At 46.5% G+C, this 22261-nt stretch overlaps 8 protein-coding genes across 8 annotated transcripts; 2 read left to right on the top strand and 6 right to left on the bottom strand.

Moving 5' to 3' along the window:
* Nucleotides 1–323: 323 nt before the first annotated feature.
* N7510_007759 (putative quinol monooxygenase) lies at nucleotides 324–784 on the bottom strand (the record flags this gene model as incomplete). The annotated part of the gene is made up of 3 exons (XM_056979684.1): nucleotides 324–468; nucleotides 519–646; nucleotides 719–784. The coding sequence occupies 3 exons, from the start codon at nucleotides 782–784 to the stop codon at nucleotides 324–326; spliced, it is 339 nt and encodes a 112-aa protein (XP_056832727.1).
* Nucleotides 785–3008: 2224 nt separating this feature from the next.
* N7510_007758 (GFA family protein) lies at nucleotides 3009–3591 on the bottom strand (the record flags this gene model as incomplete). The annotated part of the gene is made up of 2 exons (XM_056979683.1): nucleotides 3009–3404; nucleotides 3463–3591. The coding sequence occupies 2 exons, from the start codon at nucleotides 3589–3591 to the stop codon at nucleotides 3009–3011; spliced, it is 525 nt and encodes a 174-aa protein (XP_056832726.1).
* Nucleotides 3592–4147: 556 nt separating this feature from the next.
* N7510_007757 (uncharacterized protein) lies at nucleotides 4148–4489 on the top strand (the record flags this gene model as incomplete). The annotated part of the gene is made up of 1 exon (XM_056979682.1): nucleotides 4148–4489. One exon carries the CDS (start codon nucleotides 4148–4150, stop codon nucleotides 4487–4489), a length of 342 nt encoding a protein of 113 aa, XP_056832725.1.
* Nucleotides 4490–5258: 769 nt separating this feature from the next.
* N7510_007756 (zinc-binding alcohol dehydrogenase family protein) lies at nucleotides 5259–6338 on the bottom strand (the record flags this gene model as incomplete). Its single annotated transcript, XM_056979681.1, has 1 exon — nucleotides 5259–6338. One exon carries the CDS (start codon nucleotides 6336–6338, stop codon nucleotides 5259–5261), a length of 1080 nt encoding a protein of 359 aa, XP_056832724.1.
* A 1514-nt stretch (nucleotides 6339–7852) lies between these two features.
* Nucleotides 7853–9865, bottom strand: N7510_007755 (Zn(II)2Cys6 transcription factor; the record flags this gene model as incomplete). The annotated part of the gene is made up of 1 exon (XM_056979680.1): nucleotides 7853–9865. One exon carries the CDS (start codon nucleotides 9863–9865, stop codon nucleotides 7853–7855), a length of 2013 nt encoding a protein of 670 aa, XP_056832723.1.
* Nucleotides 9866–12688: 2823 nt separating this feature from the next.
* N7510_007754 (FAD/NAD(P)-binding domain-containing protein) lies at nucleotides 12689–13903 on the bottom strand (the record flags this gene model as incomplete). The annotated part of the gene is made up of 1 exon (XM_056979679.1): nucleotides 12689–13903. One exon carries the CDS (start codon nucleotides 13901–13903, stop codon nucleotides 12689–12691), a length of 1215 nt encoding a protein of 404 aa, XP_056832722.1.
* Nucleotides 13904–15006: 1103 nt separating this feature from the next.
* On the top strand, nucleotides 15007–16914 carry N7510_007753 (GMC family oxidoreductase; the record flags this gene model as incomplete). Its single annotated transcript, XM_056979678.1, has 3 exons — nucleotides 15007–15358; nucleotides 15424–16642; nucleotides 16701–16914. The coding sequence occupies 3 exons, from the start codon at nucleotides 15007–15009 to the stop codon at nucleotides 16912–16914; spliced, it is 1785 nt and encodes a 594-aa protein (XP_056832721.1).
* Nucleotides 16915–19833: 2919 nt separating this feature from the next.
* On the bottom strand, nucleotides 19834–21613 carry N7510_007752 (sulfite oxidase; the record flags this gene model as incomplete). Its single annotated transcript, XM_056979677.1, has 2 exons — nucleotides 19834–21307; nucleotides 21384–21613. Coding segments are annotated over 2 exons (1704 nt in total), but the record flags the coding sequence as incomplete, so codon positions are not given.
* Between the last annotated feature and the right edge of the window lie 648 nt (nucleotides 21614–22261).

Genomic DNA, 22261 nt, shown 5'->3' with positions numbered 1-22261 from the left:
CTAGACAACTTACAGCTTTGATAATTTGTCAGATATTTAACTAAATACGTAATGAGTTATTACGTCAACCCTCTGAGCTTCTCCAAATTAGTCTGGTAAAACAAATTGAGTACGCGCCGGTTTTAGTTTTGCTCGTATCGAAATACAAATAATTGAAAACAGACTTGAGTTTTTGAGTTACATGAATTTCATATTTTCGAAAAGTCTTGCCTACACCGCTGGTGATACCTATAGGTAAGACTCTAAGCATCCACTGTCAAGTGATTTCGCTCCCGCGAAGATAGGATAATTAAACCTGGAGGGTTCGAATTATTCCTTTTGTGCTAGTTTCTGAGAAATCCTGCCACGGGTTTCACGATCTTGATGTACAGGGGCTTCCGTAGTAGCTCTTTCTCCTCCAAAGCCTTGGCAAAAGCCAAGAACGCGGGATTTTTTTGATGAAACGCAATCGCATCGGAATTCACAAATCTAATATTCAAATTAGCTTTTTTTTTGCTTCCCAGATTATTTAAGCATACCTCTCAATCATAAATATTTCCTCTTCGTCGGGATGCTCGTCTGTCGCCCGATTTGCATGAAAAGAGATACAATCTGGTTCAATCGCCTTTACTCCCGCGACAAGGGGGTCTTTGATCAATTCGAGTACCTAGTCCGAAGTTAGTACATTGTTCATGGTTCTCATTTCGACGAAAAGATCCGATTCTAACGTCGAACATACTTCATCGATTCTGCCCCGTTTGGGGCTGATGATAGCTAGAATCGACACTTCATCGCTGTTAGCCATGTTGAAATATACTGAAGATAGTAGATATATGCAAATAGTCAATCCTCGCAAAACATGGGGCAATTGACCTATTTCTACTCGAACGTTTGTTTCCCGCCCGAGGGCGTAGTACGACAGGTCATAAATGGCGGCAATGAGTCAAGTATTTGCTAATGAACGCACAGGGACATCGCTAATCAGAAATAGGAGAAAGCCTCCAGTTTAGGTTTGTGATGATCTTTTCGATTATGGTGTAAGCAATTAACGTAACTTTAATTGCCTTCGGAGTCACGCGATCCCGTATGATGGGGACACCATTTCTTTTACTCAGGACAGCTTTTTCACGCTGACTCATCATGAATAGTTAAGTTACGTACAGTGTGGTGTTTCTATTTGGGGTTGTAGGTGAGCGTGGTTCGAAAACAATCTGAGCGTGGTTCGAGCATGTGACCCTTTGAACCACGCTCAACGGGAACCCGTAGTATTACTTGATTACGAGAGGGAAGATGAAGTAATATAGTTAAATTAACTAATTAAAGTTAGTTAACTAACGTTAACTAACGTTGCTTACCTATAAGTAAAATCTTACGTTATCTCATTCAAACCTCAGGTAAGGTGCCAATTCTGACTCAATTTACAAATATTGTCGCTAATGAAATGTTTTTTAGTTGACGATATGCGCAATAAATACCGACAATATCGCACCTTGCCAGTTGCGAGAATTTTGCAAAGAATCATATTATATCTGCACCTCAGTTCAGTTTTGAACACGATGCTTACCTTTTATTTTCTACAAACTTCCAGAGCATTTCGTATTGCTTGGTTACTTGAGGAATTGAATGTCGAGTACGACTTAAAATCCGCGGATCGCAATCCCGATCTTTCAGTTCCGGCCTCCTTGGCTGTACCAACATCGCTAGGAAAATCACCAGCCATTAAAGACGGGAATCTGGTGGTTGGTGAATCTGGAGCAATTACTGAGTACATATTTGCGACTGTCTGACCTGTGCCAAAGATTGCTAATATATATTAAGATACCTTGTTGAAAAGTATGACACTCAGCATCGATTGATGCCCCTTGATCCAGCCAAGAGGAGCAAAGTTAGAGAATACATGTGGGCTGCCGAGGGAACCTTCCTCATGCACGGTCTGGCCATTTGGACTCTTCGCCCTGCCTGTCCAGAGTCGGTAAAAAAGAACGGGCTTGACGAAATCGAATCTAAACTCGCGGTTCCTGTTCAGAAAGATTTCGACTGGCTTGAATCCGAACTTGCTAACACTGGCGGGCCATTTCTCTTAGGTGATGATGTGACAGCAGCTGATACGATGTTGGCATTCTCTTGTCAATTCATAATCGCCAGTGACTTAGGCTTGGAAGGGAAATCGTGGCCGAGAATCAACAAATGGCTTGAGAACGTTGAAAAGCGGGGTGCTTATCAGAAAGCAGTCGAAAAGACTGGCCATCATCTTTGATTACAATATCTTGCTGTCAAGACTCTGAAACGAATTTGGCTTAAGCCATAATTTGGTACCTAATCTTATATTTAGGGGAAATGGACAGTTCAGTACAGAAACAATTCTTCCATGTGTGGTCAATCGCAGAGTACACCTTGAAAAAAGCCTTATGATTAGGACTGCACACAAACAACATTCCAAAATAACTTCTTTCTTCTTAGAGACAACTTCTGTTGTTCCTCGAGGTCGTTTGTTCTGTCTTCTCCTCTTTCAGTAGATCTCACATCTTGCTCTAGTGAGCCTAGGTGGAATTTCCCGGAACTACACGACACATTAGGAGATCCAAGTCTCGCTAAAGCACGGCCTGCTACCCGATACATAATTCGGTGGGTGGCCGGGCAAGACCACAGAACAAGCTCTGCTAGTCCTTCCTTGCGCGATCGACCGAGCTTGGTATAAAATTGAGTAGTCACACTCATCGTGTTCGCTCTGGAAGGAATCTTCAATGGAGTCAACCGAATCAGCTTCTACATCCGCCTCCGAGTAAAGTAAATTCCAGCCGTCGCTAGAAAGTGGATTGCAAGCTTCATGAGCGATCGCTTCGCAAGCTTAGGATTTGATGACTTCCCTACCGAGGTCACGACGCTAGACAACGCAGGACTAGTGCAGGGCTCGCCCCTCTCACCCATTCTATTCAAATTCTTTTGTTCCTTGTTTTATTTTATTGTTTGGTTTACATTAGATGGTCGGTCATCCCAGACATCCAAAACTGCTGTCTCAAGAAAAGAACTTATGCATAGGCATACCCTTGAACTTGTTCAACACCATCCGCACCATGTAGCCACGCCACGCGATCCTTAACGAACTGTTCGATTCGAGGCTTCAGCTGGGTCTCGCTCAGATTGAAATCATCAACCGTGCCCAGGCGCAGAATACTTTTCCCGGGGAAACCCGTACCGATACGGTACATAAGGGAGCCGCATGTGGAACAAAAGTAGTTGGTCATCGTATTGTCAGTCCCAATAGACTTGGACTGACTGTATTTTGATAAGTTGTCGCGGCCACGCTCATGGGTGAGATATTCATCGTCAATTGTAAAGTTGGAGGCAAACATGGAAGCAGTGATTTTGCGACAGTCAGTGCAATTGCAGAGGAAAGTATCGACCAAGCCTGGTCCGCTGGTGGGCTAGAATGGATATTAGAATCGGATAATGTGCGATAATCATATTAAAGGCAGTACGAACAAAGCTCAGCTGCACGGCTCCACAAAAGCATGTCGCTGTTGCTCGCTGTCCATTAGACCAGCCATCCTGGCTAGCCCCAGCCAAAGGAAGGTAGGGCTTGGTCTTGTCAGCGGTGGAAACGGACGTCATCGTCTTCGTATAAGATTTGAGCTGGACTGAATGGAGTTGGAGGTAGCTGTTTATTGACGATAGCAGTGAGGCACAACTTAAATTCCTTTTTGAGGAAACCTCGGCAATGAGGGTTATTTATATATTTTTGAGCAACGGACCGATTCCCTTCTCTCATGTGTCTTCCCCCGAGTGACGATATACCCATTTAGTAATGCCAAGAGATGAGGTCACTTAGGACAGGAATTGGCCAATCGGATACTTCCGGTTATTTCGCTTCCGCTTCGATCGCTTAACTCGCCTGTGCCATGAGGTGAGGCGATCGCGTTAACTCTAATGGATCTATATAGGCTTGTGGTTATATAACCTGTAGTAGACCACAGCTAGTCTTCAGGGCGAAATAGATATAAAGTCTACTCCATTCCAAGCCAGCATTAATTCCTGAATATATCGAACCTCACTCACATTTCACCACCGGCTCTTTCACATAGCTAGAATTTTTCGACCTCGATAACTCGCTCTCTCGATCTTCCGATCAATATTTACTTAATACTATCCATTTTCTACAAGCACCGCAATGGCTGCCCGCTCGTCACAAATGTCACCTCAGCAAGTCGTCATGCAGGTGATATATCCGACGTCTGCTGCTTCCAACTTTGATATGGAATACTACCTCAACACTCACATTCCGCTTGTTGAGAAACGTTGGTGTTCTCAAGGTTTACAGGCTTGGACAGTCACAACTGGGCAAAACAGCACAAATTACCATGTGCAAACCACGTTAATTTGGAAAGATATGGAAGCTCTAAAAAACGCGGAATTTGTGGAAGAGCTGGCGGATGACGTTAAGAACTTCACCGATGCGACGCCCACCCGGTGGATTGGAACTGTTATCGGTCAAAGAATCGTCAGACTGTAGGAAAAATCACTGCGACGTGATGTATATTCTTCATGCATAGTGATCAATCTGAACACAGCTTACATGCTCTCTGCTCTTCTGCTCTTTGAGAGATAACCAGATCTTTTAAGCGCACTCAAGCTTAAACTATAGTAAAGTTATTATCAAGAATTGAAATTTCTACAGGTCATATACAGAGATTTTACCCCTCATCAATATCGTTATTGTGTCTTAGTCATTTATTAGTTAGTACGCCTCCTAAATTGTCGGGCATTCCTAGATTTATCTGAATCAGAGATTTATTTCTATGTGGATTACAATTCCATGTAGGACCGTCGTACATCTAAATTTCGACAGTTATCAATATGGATTCTAGGCAATATTCTCCAATGACCCCTTTTCCGCATTCGTCTCCCTTTTCTCTACTTATTTACTTCAGAGTAGATGTGCGCGGAGCATATGCCTTCCAGTTAAATATTTTACAGACAAGCAGAGATTGTTTACACAGTTCCGTTCAGGAACATTATTCCTGAATGTACATAGGCAAAGTCGGTTGTCGACTCTGGCTCCAGAACCTTCAACTGTGAAATTTTCCCTAAGGCTATTATAGACCGCGAACTATCTACACCAGTTGCAATGGCGATACATTCTTGAAAAGTCACCATCTCCCCTTCGCCTACCCCCCATATGACTCATCGCAGAGAACCCAGACGCTTGATGAACGGCTTTTTTGACCGACTAAGCTACAAACAAGGATCAATAGCGAACAATCATGGATCTAACTTAGGGACTAATCAAAAGGACGAAAGACAACCTTCCTGCCCGAAACTCCTTTCTTGTTCAATGCAAGCGCTTCTTCGACCGCCCCCAAGCCCCCCGAAACCAGAAGCGGCCGGTTAGGTATGAAAATATTCTTCGCAATGTAACCATTCTCTCCGCCAAGAGCCTTCATCAGAGGCTCGCTCAGGTAACGCAATTTTGGAGAACTACCGATACCCAAGACCTGCTTGATTTCCACTCCCGGGTGTTTCGATTGCCCTAGCGCCACAGCATCTGCATCAACGCTCACTGGATGAACCACATGTACAGTCACAACATGGCTATTTTCTGTTTTTGTAGCCTGAATTATTTGGACACCCAGAACCTGTGTGGACTTCATCGAGATGGCATCGAAGACGAACTCCAAAGGGTACTTCCCAACCCCGGCTGCAAAGTCTTCAGGACTCGAATGGTCTCGATCAAGCACGACATGGGCACCAAGCTCTTTGAGGAAGTGGTGGTTTGTAGTGCTTGCATTGGTTATGATTCTTTCGAAGCCAGATATCCTGGCTAGCTGAATTGCGTACTGGCCAACCGATGATGCACCGCCAATTATCGCTATCGCTCTTCCTTTCCCAGCTTCGTTGCCTCCTTTTTTCCACGGAGGGGTCAACCCATGGCCATTCTCGTCGTAGAAAGCAGTGACTGCTGCCATTGTAGCTAGACTGATGCCCGCAGCCTCTTCGTCGCTAGTGGTTCTTGGAGTCTTGGAGACAAGAGCCGCTGGCATCTTGCAGTATTGTTGGAATGTGGATGAATCATAGTTGCCAATAATTCCTTGGAAAAAAACGCGGTCGCCAATTGCGAGATCACGCACGTCAGATCCGATGGCTACAATAACCCCAGCAGCATCTGAGCCTAAGACGGCTGGATACTTAGTAATGAATGCATCATAATCGCGCATCTTCCAATCGACCGGATTGACGGCAGTAGCGGTGATTTTGATACCAACTTGGCCTGATTCCAAATCTTCCAAGGAGCGATTGGAAAGGAGAGCCTGGACCTTTGGCTCGTTAACCACTGCAGCTTTGAAGAAGTGAGGAACGCCCATTTTGCAAATTTATGACTTTTAATTGAGTCACGAGTGATTTCCCCTCGAAATGATTCAGCTGCTCATATGGAGAGGAGTCACCTTTTATGTTGATTTCTCTGTGGGGACCAGCGCCAATATCTATGGCTAATTATGAGCCTTTCCTAGAGCCACCAGCGGTAACGCCACCGTCCAAACCACGGATTATGCTTCAAGTCCGCTGAATGGGCTATTGCTGACTTCTGAGTTTGGTTCGGATTTAGGAGCCGGGGGATGTCGGCGTAATCGCAACCTTTAACGACCGAAGCGATTGAAGCGACCGGAACGACCGAAACGATTAAACCTCGCAAAATGCAAAACCAGCTCAAACGGGGAATTGTTTCTTGTGTAGTACTTGGCCAACGCGTTTGTGTGAAAAACAGCTAACAGAATGCGGGAAGTAAGCCCCCGATCTAGAGACCTTTGACTTTTATAGTGATCTAAATTCCTTGACATTAGTCCAAGAGTTTGCTGGTGCCAAGCCATTGTCTCAGCAGTCTGCCATGGCCCTGCTGCTCTCTTGACAGGTAGTATGGGTCGGAAAAGCCTTTGATATCATCTGCCACCTGTCACTGGCTTTTTCAATGGAGGAGAAAACCTAGTGGGGCTGACTAGCGTCATGTCATTTCACTTGAAGATGAACTACATGCAGACAGCAGTGACTCTTTTGTGAAAGCTAGTTATCCCTAAAATCAAAGATGGTTGCCTCGTTCACTGCCGAAGGGGCTACTTTAATCAGTGTTCAGAAGCCTAAATATGCGACAAAAGTTGGAAAATGGATTTTTAGGGCCTTTGGGATTCAGGAAAAGTAGGCCTTTTACGTTACAGTAATTAGTGAGATTCCAACACTTTGCCTTTTTTCTTCAACCAGTAAACCCCAAGGAACTCTGACTGATAGCGAAATACTCACAGCTTCGAACGGATTCAAACCACTCATTAGAGACCGTATCGTCAATTACGTTTCTCAATTTGGGAAATTGAATCGGGGAAATAGAGGCTGCAGGTTTGAAGGTAAAAAACAACGTAGGTCATAGGCTGCTAGGCCGTATTCGATTGTGAGGGGCTAGCAGTTGAGCGTGGCCCGAAATTGAGACTCGACGTAATTCCGTGGAGGATCGATTACTAATGGAAACTGTCAGGAGGAGGTGCTGAAACCGTAGGGACGGAAAGCTGGCTGTGCCAATAACATAGATGCGATTGGTTGAACTAATTAGGAAGCTATCTCAAGATCTAGCTGAGCACACTCAGGGGATACTTTTGCTTGAACCATAAACTACAGGACTGATAGCACTGGCCAATCAAAGCTCACCACAATTTATCCTACCAGCATCTCGACAGAAACCAAACTGCTGGGGTCTTGAGGGAAAGATTTCCGCGTCGACGTCCATTTCATGCCTCATGGCTCAGGCATGAAATAACATCTAAATACATAGATAGACGGATCTCCTGAATTCCCAAGATAGTTTTTCATCAATCTAATTGTACGTAATTACGTTTTAGATTGCAACCTGTAACTCATCGGGAGGGGGGACAAGCCGTGTTCCGTTGATATGATCTCGAATAGCACGGTCCATGTTGAACTCCGCATCTGTCGACCACACCAACCACTCAACTGCAGCCTGTTTGCTCAGCAGTGAGTCTTTCGAAAGCGTTTCCGTGTGATTCTCGTCATAAAATTCGATCTCTGGGTTACATGGGTGTTCGCCGAAGTAACATCTCCAGCGGGCATGACCCAGGATTTGATATGCGGCCAGTCCGTCTATCGAGTGGTTACTATCGAGCTTGCGCCCGGCAAAGTATGATGTATAATGGCGACCGTCTGTCTCAGGGATTAACTGGCAAATGACGCGATTCTCTGGGTCGGGGAGCCGCTGGAGTATTGCGCTTGTATCCTTCTGAGTGTACATCTCAAATGTCTGCAGGCAGCGTAAATTGGCCGCAAATGTGTGTCCCTTGAGAACGCCTTCCTGCTCAATATGTTCGCAGAGGTCAATGATCCAGCGTAGCCATGAAACTTCGGGACTGCACAATCCTATAATATGCAACAGCGGTAGGAAGCCGATCTTGAGAGCCTCGCGTGGTGAATACGAATATTGAGTATCATTGATCTCGATGGATCCACTGGCATGTGTCGCTGCGAAGCGCATAGTTTCGTAGAAGTAGAAGTTGGCAGATATCTGGTTGATCTCTTTATCCTCGTCGAGGAGATGTAACGCCCATTTCATCCGAGCCGTATAGAAGCTATAGTGGGCGGCCACGAGACATCCTTGAGGACTTATCGAGGAATATTTAGAAGGAGGAATGGAAAATTTCTCCCATTTGTAGGTCAACAGAGCCTCCAGGGCGGAATCAGAAGAATCGAGCTCAGGGAGGAGGCTGCTATGATGATTCCTCCATTTGAGAAGTTTTTCCTGGAAGCGATATATCACCGCTGAAGATATGCGCCGAGAGTAGGCCGCCAAAGGACTCCAAACCAGTTCTTCGATATCAGATTCAGCACAGACAAGGTTGATGAGACCCTGAAGCATAGGCCAATCCATTGCGGACGTGGATTCGGTGGAACGCATCAAGGAGGCAGTCCGTTCCGGGAACACCTCAAGCATGCGCGGAAAGGGCAAAGCAACGCGGCATGTCTGCCCAATTGATCGCAGACAAGCCTCTAGAGGCGCTAGCTCCCTCCTCCTCATGTCATTATGAGCATTTGATTCACTATCCGCCAATGCGAGAAGCTTAAAATAATAGTTGGCAGTCTGTACATGTCCCATGAATGCTGGTATATTGCCACTAAATGACTGGGATGATGTTAATTCTCTTAGCTTTAGAAACAATGTTTGTGAGCTTGCCTCGATATATGCCATTAAGCAGAGCACTCCAATAAGGAGTCTAGGCGTCTTCTTCGCCTCGTCCAGCTGATTCGATAGCTCCTGCAAAGCCTGAGTATAAACCTGGATGGCAGTAATTTTAGTGTCGAGGCCACTTTTTCTATAAATGTCTTCCGAAATGGACATCATAAGCGCCGCTCGATGCAAGGCCCCCAATGCAATCAAAGTCAAGTAGATGTAATCGGAACCCCAAGCCTCTTGACACAGCTCATCTCTCCAGAAGGGCAAATCTTCTGGAGGGAAAAGCAACGGAAGTGTCCTGAATATGAATTGGTGGTAGCCTAAAACATGTCTTGCTCCGGGCCCAGGTCGCTGCCCTGGCCGAGGGTTGCTGGGTAGTCCAACAAGGGAAACCCCATCCACGTGGGGTTGTGGAACTGGCTGGCCTACTAGTAGCGTCCCGGTCGCTGATAGGGATGCTGCTGATAAATTTGGGCCGAGGGATGATGTATCTTCCTTAGCTCGATGTAACCCTCGCGGATTTACATCTCGCTTCTGCTGGTAGCCAGCACACTCGATGTTCGCAGCTTCGCATCGTTTGCACGTTGGCTTGTGTTCGTCGCACTTGACTCGGCGAGCTCGGCAGCTGAAACAGCCAGTACGGCTACGATTCTTGACAACGCGCATGGTGAGTAGAAACCAAGAAAGTCAAAAGTACCGAGCAACTTATCACGGTGGTAAGTAGCGGTGCGTCACAAAACATTACATAATGCAGAATCACATGACATCACATGACATATATTAAGTTATTGGTGGCACAACGGACTTGCTTAGGGGATGCATCTAAGCTTCTCAAACTGGCTTCTAGCAATGCATTCACTGCGGATTTTGAAGGTAACGTAGCCTGAAAGGCCCGATATATCGACTGGAACGTTGAAGCAAACTAATTGAACGTCATGACTCTAAAATTAAGAGTTGTGCCGTTTGTGTTTGAATAGCCCCTCAATCCGTTGGCTGTTGCAAGGATAAACAGCTTAGCAAAGTTCCTGGTATTAGCGCAAAAATCAAACAGTAGGGTTTTCTTGGAAATAATGAATTATCTGTGCTAGGAAAATTCCAAGGAGTGGATGGAACGGACAAAGAAACATGGCACTGAGAGCTAACCGAGATCCTTCGAGCCATGCATTTGATACAGTCATGTGTAATTGTCTCTATTCCGGATAAGGCCTCATTAATGCGCTCGCTGGCTCGAACCTTCTGATCGGATAGGACGAATGCCGTTTCGCTCGTTCTAATATTTACTTGCGGTCGTTACGTCGTCTGGGTTCCCACCAGGCTCATACCTAGCCTAAAGATTGTTGGATTGAACACAATCCACCTCAAAACACATGCCTAATTGATAAATCGTACAGGACCTAGGATGGAAGCGTCGTTCTCCTTTCGCTCGATCTGGCTGTTCTGCTCAATATGCCGCTTTCTAGAGCTCCTCCTTGCCCACAATCCAGCAATGGTGATTCAGTGCCTTCACAGCACGATCTATGGCTTAAGCGATGGCTGTGGCAAGACAAGTTGGCGGATGGATGAATAGGCAAATTAATGATTTCATTTACCCTGTCCCGTCGCTGAGGCGTACATAAAAAATTTTTCTAACCCGTACAGGTCTTGGCTTCTTAGATGACTCTGTCGGGACTATGCCACATGTAAACCACTCGAATATGATAGTCCGGAGGCTGCTGTTGAGGCTGGTACGAGTACAGCCATTGACGGAAGCTCTTCATGGTTAGATAGACATTTGTCCAGCTATCATGTGAAACACCAGGGGTATGAGCTGCGTCGAGAAAGGCAAACCTCAACTCACCTCACATGTTGCTTTCGTGGAAGCTGAAAAGCGTGCGACTGGAACAGCTGATTGTTAGACGTCTGAACAATAGATACGTAAAGAGAAACGATCTCCCTTGAATGGATCTAAATTTCCATGCTTACAATGTACATTCTACCTCAAAGCGACTAAGCCCGTAACCCAAAGGTCAAGGCCCGCATCGCGTATTCAGCTTCTATCATTGCCACGTTCGCCTTACTCTTGGACATCGTTGAAAGGCGAAGAAGGGCATCCTCTAATGGGGCAATCGAAGCCTCAATACCTACTGACCGACCGCACAGTCTTTGATACAAGCTGGATGAACAAGCGAAAGGAAATGATCTTGATTAAGTTAACAGAAGAACAGGAAAAAAATTATAATAAACATTTAAATTTTTAAAAGAGAAAAAAAAAGATAGAAAAAAAAAGGAGCTTGCTCCGAGTTGAACCTGACCCGTTTTGATCGGATGACCTTGTGGACTGGAATCACACGCGCTACCTAAATGAGTGGGTTAGTTAAATGAAGGACTGGAAGATCTTCTGGAAGAACATACCACTGCGCCACAGGTCCAATTAGAACAATTAAATTCAAACACTTAATTTCACATGGAGAAAAGAAACCTAAAAGGTTTGGAAAAAAAAATGGAGCTTGCTCCGGATTGAACCTGACCCGTTTTGATCGGATGACCTTGTGGACTGGAATCACACGCGCTACCTAAATGAGTGGGTTAGTTAAATGAAGGACTGGAAGATCTTCTGGAAGAACGTACCACTGCGCCACAGGTCCAATTGGATACTAATTTTCTAGCTACTAGTGCCTTTGCCCGTTAATTTTTGTCCCCATCATTTATCACTAGTTGGTTGGCTATCTGCCTCCAAATGTCGAGGCCCGCACCACCTCTCGAGGCGGGTATGAGTATTTCAAAGGGCGAGCTCCATTGCTGTCAGTAATAGTCAAATATTATCTCTATGCACAAACGGATGGTCATTGTAGGCTACATTGCCGATGGTTACGTAGACATCAGGCGTTCTCAAAGTTTTTCTAAGGTGCCCAAAAAATATATCTGAGAATGTAAGCATTCATTTTTCACATCTTTGGAATCTAGCTCCGATCCTCCTCTTACTTTTCTCTAAGAGGCGAGCCAAGTCAGTGTAAATCGGGAAACACGAGGAGTTTTACTTACAAGTAAGGAGAGGATGCTAAGCACGAATTAAGATGACGAATTTCACTATTTTGTCCTCCGATATGATAACCACTATTTCCGGACCGTCGTGCTCTAGTGTACCTATATAGGTTCCTTGGTCCTCGTAAAAAATGGTTTCAGCAAGATGTTTCTTTTTTCCGATCAACCGAGCTTTTATTCGTCTCTCGGCTTTAGTAGTATATATCTTCTTCCGCAGACCATGGTAGCTGCTTCCTCCTAAAAGAGATATTTTGTACGTTAACCATTTCAGTGGTTAAACTCGTGCAGTTACAATCATGTGTTTTATGAATGCTATAGTCCTAGTGGAGTGTGTTCAATCGTTATTTCCCTATTTTTATAGACACGTGGGCATGATAAGAACCATCATAATTCAATATACATTTCTGACACGTCCGATCATATTTGTCTGGCCGTGTCTGGCTGTTTCATCTACTTCTTGTATGCTCCTCACTCGGAATATCTCGGTAACTTCCAATTCCCATCTCTCTCCTTCGCGAACCTTGACATAAATTCAGGGATGCGGAGGAAACATAACATTCCAAAGATGAAACGTAGTATGGCAATTCCCCACCATGTCTTCGGCATTCCCAATTTCAAAAGGGCGGGCTTCACATTATGTATCTCATCCACAAATGGCCGAAGGGTCTTGTCATAGTTCGCAAAAGCTCGCGGGAGATCCTCAGTATTTCGATTAATCTCATCAGCCAATACATAAGCACCGACAAGCCCAGCAGTGGTGCCCATGCCACTAAATGGAGACGGGCAGTGAGCAGCATCTCCTAGAAGGACGACTCGGCCTTTATGCCACGTATCTGTCTGTACCTGGACAATTTCTTGACAGTACCAGTTGTCTGTTGTCTTCATGCCTTCCAAGAACCGGTCAGTTTCCCATCCGGCGTCACGAAATTTTTGAGTCCAGAATTCTTTTTGCTGTTTTACTGAAGCCCTGTGAATACTCGAGAATTCAAGAGCGTCGTCTCTGAGGAAGAAGTATACTTGTGTCTCTGCGGGATTGTGACTTCGGCGCATGATCATTCGACCTCCAGGACTCTGATATGTCTTGCGGATTCTGTTGTCACTCTCGTTACGCGGAATAAACCAGTAGGCGATATGGATTCCCAGCTGCCGATAGGGATCCGGGGAACCAGGAGGCATAATGGCTTTCCGGATGCGCGATCCCTGGCCGTCTGCTCCAACAAGAAGATCAAAAGAGTCGGAAGAGCCATCAGAAAAATAGGTAATAACTTTCTCCTCGTCTTGTTCGAAGCGATCGACCGATGTGTCGAATATATACTTCACATCGTCTTTCGTTGCATCATATAGAATGCGCACAAGATCACCGCGCATAATTTCAAACTCGGATGTGAGAGATTGAGCACCTTTCCCGGACTTGTTGGCCATAACAGTTGCCCTGACCTTGCCTTCTGAGTCGACTAGGGCGACGCCATCTTCATCGACAAGCTTGCCGCGGATCGTATCTAATAGGCCCATCCGTTTGGCCGCTTCAATTCCCTGGCCACGGAGATCAATTTGTGCACCCGTGGCTCTGAGGGTCGGGAAGCGCTCGACAATGGTGACTTGATGGCCACTGCGAACAAGCCAGTAAGCAAGTGCAGGCCCTGCGCAACCGCCGCCGCAGATGAGGATTTTTAAATGTGCCATTCAGAAGAATACACCGATTGATGGAAGGGGAGTAGAGCTTTGAAATTAATTTTTGCATAAATGGGAAATGTGGCTTTGCCTGACAGGTTTATATACCTTTCCACTCTACGGGACGAACCCGTCTTAAGGCTGTCGGTGTTTGCGGCATTTTACGGGAATTTGGCAAATCCCCGAATGCCAAGTCAGTGGCAGATATGGAGGAGATATGGAGGAGAGCCGAGAAATGAATTTGGATATACTTCTACAAAAAAAGCATGGCTATTGGGCTTTCTATCGGGGACAAGGAGTTATCGAGATGCCTTCTTCGGGGATGTAGCGGTTGACCGCCTCTTGACGGAGCGATCACGGGGTTCATTTTTGGCTTTTTAGGACAAGATGTTACACATCACGTGACCTAACAGGATGGCTTTGGCATTGAGAATGAAGGCAAGAACCAGGGCCGGCGGCAGGACCAGCTGGCGCAAGTCAGCTGCTCAGCACAAATGTCAGTTCACCCTGGCAAAGCGGTCTTCTTTAACCGTAGCTCAACGCATTGATCGATATAATGGAACAAAGTACTCGTGACCGTAATAGTTTTTCCAATGCCATGGTGTCATGCAATGCGGTATATAGAATACTCAGGCAGGCAGTACTCACTGCACTCGCATTCTGGTGTTGTTGGAGAGGGTCTTGTCGGTGCAGTTCTCCGTTTCCATCGACACAACCGCGGGAATCCATGCAAGCCACAAGGAATGTGGTATGCTACAAACAAGACAAACTGGAATGGCTTTTAAACGAGCCTGGTGCAGAGACATCGAATCCTTGAATGAGACTAGCATGCAATCAGTGTCGGAGCTCAGCCATCAGCAAGGTCCGTCACTTCCATGTAAATCATGTAAATAAGACATGAAAGCGTAGAGAAACACCCTGAATTGTGGCAGTAAACAAATCACGGCAGTTGACTAGGGTTTCTGAAGGATTGCCCTTAGACAATGACGCCAACATTCAACGTTGGCCTACCAGGCAACCGTGGCAGGGATTAATTCTGTGGAAGTCCCCCTCGCTCTACTACATCGTTTCTAGCTTCCCTTGCTAGGGATCAACCTTTTCCTTCCTCGCTTATAATGAAAATACTGATCTCAACCGTCGCTCTTGCGGCTATCTTCATAGGTGCAGCGGAGGCGAAAAATACAACCGACTCAGCTAAATACTATGACTTTGTTATTGTTGGCGGAGGTACTAGCGGACTGGTTGTTGCCAACAGACTTTCAGAATTGAAAGATGTCACTGTGGCGGTTATTGAAGCTGGAGATTCCGTCCTCAACAACGCTCACGTCTCTAACATTATGGGTTACGGTCAGACATTTGGAACAGCCATCGACTGGGCATACGAGACCGAAAACCAAACGTACGCCGGCGGATCAAAGCAGATCATACGTGCTGGAAAAGCGATCGGTGGCACAAGCACTATCAATGGTTATCAATTCCCCCAAACTACGAGAATGATGTGGACTGACGCTAATCCTGGCTTCTTCACGCAGGAATGTCGTATACTCGAGCCCAAGATGTCCAAATCGATGCTTGGGAAGCGTTTGGAAACAAAGGGTGGAACTGGGAGAGTCTCCTTCCATACTATAAGAAATCAGAAGGGTTCCAGGCGCCCACCCTGGACCAAGTTTCTAATGGTGCAGACTACTATAGCAGTTACCATGGGGAGGGCGGTCCGCTGAAGGTCGGGTGGCCGACAGAAATAACTAACCACAATGTGCTCTCTGTACTCGACGAAACATTCAAGCAGCTAGGAGTCCCTTACAATCGTGACGTGAACAGTGGCAACATGGTCGGACTCTCGATCCATCCCGATACCGTCGACAGGGAGGCCAACGTTCGTGAGGATGCTGCCAGAGCTTATTTTTTCCCTTATGCGAATCGTTCCAATTTGAATATCTTCACGAACACTTACGCGAACAAGATTATCTGGGCCAACAATTCTTACAACGAGGCCGTCGCAATTGGAGTGGACGTAAGCGGGATCGTCGGAGTTGATACGATTTATGCTTCACAAGAGGTAATTTTGTCCGCTGGAGCTCTGAAATCACCCATGCTTCTGGAGTTGTCCGGTATTGGAAACCCAGATATTCTCCGCAAGCATAACATCCCCGTTAAGGTCAACATCCCCACGGTAGGTGAGAACTTACAGGATCAGACAAACAACGGTCTCTCTTACGATGGTGAGGATTTCTGGCTCGGTTTGCCAACTTTCTCCGCACTACCATCAGCTGCCCAGCTATACGGAAACGGAATTTCCACCGTCGCTTCGAAAGTCAACTCCAGCCTCGCGAGTTACGCGAAGGCTGTTGCTAACTTTTCGAACGGTGCGGTTCACGAAGCGAACGTTCTGTCTGCTTTCCAATTGCAGTACGACTTGATCTTCAAATCACAGGTTCCATATGCAGAAATTGTCTTCCTTCCCATCGCAGACACGTTTTCCGCTGAATACTGGCCTCTTCTTCCTTTCTCGAGAGGCAGTGTCCACATATCGTCCGCAAATTCCTCTGCGCCAGCCGCCATAATCCCGAATTATTTTATGTTCGACCAAGATCTCACGACCCAAATTGATGTGGCTCGGTATATTCGCAAGGCATTCGGCATTGCTCCTCTAAGCGATCTTGTCTTAGACGAGAATGCACCGGGACTGAATCTTCTTCCCGAAGATGCGTCCGACTCTGATTGGGCCGACTGGGTTAAGTCAAGTTGTGAGTAGCATCTCTCTTCATGTCATGCTGAAAGCTCAACAGATAGACTGATTCCCTATCAGACAGGTCAAACTACCACCCCGTCGGAACAGCCAGCATGCTCCCCGAGAGAAGGGTGGTGTTGTCAACCCTGAACTCAAGGTCTACGGCACTAGTAATGTCCGAGTGATTGATGCATCAGTCCTGCCATTCCAACTCTGTGGTCATCTGACTAGCACCATCTATGCCGTAGCCGAACGGGCATCGGATTTGATCAAGAAGAAATACACAACATGAAGGATCCTGATTGGTGAAAAGGAGGTCGGTTGAGATTTGGGGTTGTGGCAATTAATTCCCTGATGTCACCTACGTGGCGTACGTTGGCATGGAGGATCTTTTGTTTCTGTACATTAGCCGTGAATGCCTTCTGCGACTTATGTCGTTACTGCTGCCGAAGAGCGATTTAAACGAAGCCCTTGGTGCCCTTCTTCTCTCTTGTTGAACCAGACTGTGCCACGAAACGAACAAAATGAAGAGAAAGGTAACAGAACTAACCCTGATCGCTTCACCAAAGTTCTGCTGCGTTCAGGGAGGTGCATGGATGCAGACGGCGTTCTGAGTGGCAAAAAGGTTGGCATGGGTAGCCAAAAACGGCGTCAACTGCGGCCAGTTTTGGAAGAAGAGAAGAGAGTAGAAAGGGGAATGCCCAGGAACTGACGTAGCCAGGAGTAGGGCCCAGGATCCGTTCTTGAATCGTCTCTTTCTCTGCTCCAATCCATCTTGGTATTTCCCATCACCCCCTGCTTATCCTCCAAGATTCCATACGAGTATTCATCTTGTATCCGTCCGGGTACCAGTTGATCATTTGTCGAGAATGACCCCCACAGCAACCGGCCTGTAGGTGTCTACATTGAACAATGTATCATCGACTCATGCAGAAATATAGAGCTGGCGATATCTTGGCTTTCAATGCGTTATCAATACTTAGTCTCTCCCTAATGCGACCCTGGCCCTTTATTGCTTCTCGAGGCTTTTCAACTTGAACTTGCGTCGACACAGCATTATCATCTGTGCGTGTCTTGAAAGTATTGTTCTCCAGGAACAATAGGGCGCTTCCCGCTCCTGATTGGTCGAGGAGTTTTCGTGCCGCAACTGAGTTCAACCACGCAAGTCATCACTCCAAGCAGAGTCACCAACTCGCGGAACACTTGCAATAAAAAAAACAGGAAGAGTGAACGGAGAACAACTAATTTCGGTCTGACTGCCAGCCACTCCACTCCCCAAGCCAACAACAACGCATTGAATACATCCCACTGCCCATCCTCTTAATATTGTTCTTTGCACGAGCTGAGTGTTGCCTTCGCAGGCAAGCCCAGAGCCAAGGGTTTGATTCTCTGTGGCGCTCTTCAGACAAAGAAAGCCTAACCCTGGCTCCCACGGCCTCGATGACCACGCACTACCAGCTCTCTATCTATCTTTCCACCTGGTAACGCCACTCCATGGAAGTACCTGCGTGGAAGGGCTTCCCATATACTTTCTGAGGGAGATACGAGCAATAAAGCGTCCACATTGATGACATTCATTTCCCAGACAGAACAATATCAAGCTCGGTCCGCGTGGCGCCCACAATACGAAAGTACTCTATTGTTCCACACTTCCTAAACCTCCAAAAATCAATGAGGGCTTCCCCATGCCGTCGCCGGATTAGGTATCTGAATGTACATTCGAAGTGTTTATTGCGTCTCTGCAGATTCACTCCCTCTCACTTCCAGTCTATCCGGACCTGTCTGCTGGAGCATAAATAGCCCTTGCCGCAACCCTCAATTCGTTTCCTCTCCATCCGCAATCAACTCAATCTTCCAACTCATCTACTCAACAATCTTTCGCTTTTTAAGCAAAAACCAATCTATCGAAATGTCTGCTCCTCAGATCCAGAACGGTGCCGTTATCAAAGGTATGTCGAACTGGCTAAACGCATCCTTGCTTGTCTCATCTATTCTCATATTGATATCTTCTTCTCCAGCCGCTCCCGGTGGTGGATGCGTTGTCATGTAAATTCCCTACATGACCACATCCCTCAGCAACCGGTTTTCTTCTTTTCCACCATCATGCTGATCGCTTGACCTGCCTCGTTGGTCGACATTGGAAGGAAAGACAACTACTTTCCGATCTTGCGCCGTCAACAAATGAGAATCTTATCAACCTTGCAACATAAAAAACATCATCTCGGAACATGACCAACGACTACACTTTGCTTTTGATTTACATTGGGGGCTCTCACTAGGTTTGGGAGGAAGGAATGGTTTGTCTGTGAGCTTCTTCTTGGAGCGTACTCGACTTCCACTCTCTTCCTTTCGGTCGAACGAATAGCGGTGTGGCATACGCTTGTTACTTGTCTGTCCAGTTCATTCCTTCTGTGGCGGGAACAAGACAGGCTTCTCGTTGCTATTTCTTTTCGCTTTGCCGTCTTCAGTCTTCCTCCTTGGATTCTTTCGATATGATGACGACAACAATTATCAACACGGGCGAATAGTTATCATCGACGGCTTAATCATCGACGTTCATGGAACAGGCCGGGTGATAGGTCAGTAGAATATGGCGGTGGTGCTCCATTTTTTCCCTTTTTAGCTGCACTTCGAGGAACACAAAACACACAAAAAACAAGAGTTGATAAGGATCTTCCTTGATGCAGTGCGGATTGTCTCTTTTTCTCTTTTTTCGGTGGCTGGTGGATGGGTTGGAACTGGTTCGGGATACAAACTAGTTGCTCTTTTAGTTGGTCATGGTAATTGATAGGAATGGAGTATTTTACCTCCGATCTTTTTCTACTCTATCTGAGTAGCTTGGCCATCTTTATGGTACTTCTCAGAAATATGGACCGCTTGCTGGAGCATATCGGAGTCAGAATCCTAAGTTCTCTTCCTGAAACGAATGTGCTAATTCATCCAATGTCAGATCTACCTTCTTCGTACCTATATCCTTCATTAATTCAAAGTAGGGAGTCTAGGAATGATTTTTTCTAAGGGACAGAATTTTCTAAGGGACAGAAATTCAATTGATTCATAAATTTTAGGTGAGAGAACTAAACCATCTGTACCGATCCCTGGCAAAGCACAACTTGGGTTTGCTCTTGTTTGACCTGTAGCAAGAAAAATATCGCGTAGATTTTGCAATCAAGCAAATGAACTATCAAATGAGGGAACGATTTGACAGAAATCACACATCGACATCGCGGGGATGGGCCTTCTGGTACTTGCTCAACTCTTCATCGGTCAAGCCTGGGATAGGGTCATAGCGGGTGAGAGGGGCCAAATCAATATTGTTCCGCTCAAACTCCGCGATCTTCTGCTGAGTGAGCTTCCGAGTCTTGTTGACGCTATACACCTTGATGCGGTGGGCCGATGATGTCACGTGAAGCCCCCAGTTCCAGGCCGCACGCACGTTCAGCGGTTGTGTGTTGAGCGAGTTATCCCAGCACCTGCAAACAATCTCAATCCACCCTTCCACATCGCACGGAAGATCGATTTCCCACGTCCGCCAGGTCCATTTACCCTTTTCAGACAGCTGCTCTTCCGGTACTGCGTACCAGTTGAAGCCCCCATCCGCCGACAACTCGACACGTTCGGGCCACCGGCCGCCACCGGAGTAGGCCCAGCCCTTACAATGGATCTTGCCATCGTGCATCACCACTTGTTTGGTCCAGGGAGACATAATCGCCGAGCTAACCGGCATTTCCTGGATCTGAATGCCGTCGATTGGGCGCTGGTTGTATTTGCCTACCTGCTGGTTGAAGTATAGATATTCCCTAGCCTGGACTGGGGCTAGTGTCGGATCCATAATCGCTTTTACGCGGTATAGCCATTTAACGCTCCGAGCTCCAATGTAGCCCATCACGATCACCCGCAAGGGATAACCGTGGATCTTAGGGAGCGTCTCACTATTCATCTCCCAGGCGAGGATGACCTCGTTGGCCTTGACCTTGGACCAAGGAACGCTGACAACATAGTTGCCCACCTCCAGATCCTTAACATAGGTTTCAGCACCATAGAGTTCGAGGTGTTTGGCACCGTTAATCAGACCTCCGCAGTCTTTGATGACCTTCTTCAAGCTGATACCCACATACCGGGCGGCGCCAATAGCCCCCTCGGCCCACGGGGCCTGGGGGACTTCGTCACCCTGGCCAGCGTACAGTGAGATCTGCTCAATGCGACGGGTTCCCGAACACTGTATAGTGATCGTCCTCTCCATTCGTGGAAACTTGGACTCATCCATAAGGTCGTTCATTGTGTATTTTTTGGGGTTCTTAACTAGTCCGTCTAACTTCAGTTCGAACTCATCCACGTCGATTAGTGGGATGCCACCATGGTTGCGCACGAAGTGGAGCGAGTTTGGCGTGATCGCTTTCGAGGTCACCAGCCGCTTTGGAGGCTCTCCGTTATAAGGAAATTGCAAAAGGTGCAACATTTCGGGGTGCTTTTCCTTCAACACCGTTTTCCAGGAACTATCAGCAACGGAGGCTAACTCTCCCCCAATGGCGGTATGCCAGGCTTTGAAATCATCGCCAGGAAGAACAGGGTTAGTCCCGGGGATAGGCCCCCATTGAAAATCAGGGCAAGGTGGGAAGGTCTGCGAAGTCAAGATCTTGTGGGCCTTGGCCTTCTTGTCTGGATAATCTTCCCACTCCACATATCTAGAACAGAATAGGTTGAAGAGTTTATCAGCTTAACCATCCTCAATTCACATGGTCTAAAAAAGGGCAAACATACCCTACCCAGCCTTCTCGTTCACGGGCAAAAAGTTTGTTGCGATCGCCAACCGCTCGAATCGCCTTTTTATCCTGGAGGATCCTGTATGGTTCGGGAGGGAACACTTTGTGGGTCTCCTTTCCAACAGTCTGGTCGAGAATGGGCAGCTTATGGCCCGCCATGCCCTGTTCAACCATCCACTCATCGGGACGATTCTTGGTTCCCGACTTCTTTCGGATCTCCATTGTGTACTCAGTCAGAATATAAATGAGGCGAAAGATACGTTCAGTTCAGACAATCCTGTAGTGTAGATGTCTACGAAAGACTTTGGGGGAATGATTTTCCTCCACATTATATGCTATCCTCAGAGGGGTCATGTAAGGGGCCCTCGCGGTCCATCTGGTAAAGAATGCCAGTACAATGGCAGCTAGGGATGTGACCACATCTCACTGTGTAGTTTCCGCTTCTCTACTATAAATATGTACATGATAGTTAGACCTGAATACCATCGTTTTTAATCATTGTGACATGACACTATCTAGCAGATTTACTAGTGGATACGCGAATTCCAGACGACTAGCAAGGGCTGCCCGACTTTCAGACTTTCAGATCCAAAGAATTTTTTCCCCTATAAGCCCTTGCTTCGCTGGTATGACCTTTACAGCTGTGCAGCTTTCATGCGGAATGAAGGTAACAAAATAACAATCTCAATTATGAGACCGTAATCTGGCACTGATAAGGCTAGCCGTCGACTTAAGTATGAATTGCAGACCGCTTGTTGATTGTTTGATAGCAAAGCAACTTCTAGGCTTTGTGGAGAGCGATAAATTCGATGGCGTCGGCTTAGCGCGGCTTGCCACGTCGTCGTTCTTCTATTATGTCTCAATTCCCAGGAAGAA

The sequence above is a fragment of the Penicillium lagena genome (assembly GCF_028827675.1).
Source record: "Penicillium lagena strain IBT 129212 chromosome Unknown utg000005l_segment0_segment0, whole genome shotgun sequence".
Lineage (NCBI taxonomy): Eukaryota > Fungi > Ascomycota > Eurotiomycetes > Eurotiales > Aspergillaceae > Penicillium > Penicillium lagena.
Note: the sequence above shows the minus strand (reverse complement) of the source record. Positions and strands in the feature narration are given on the sequence as shown.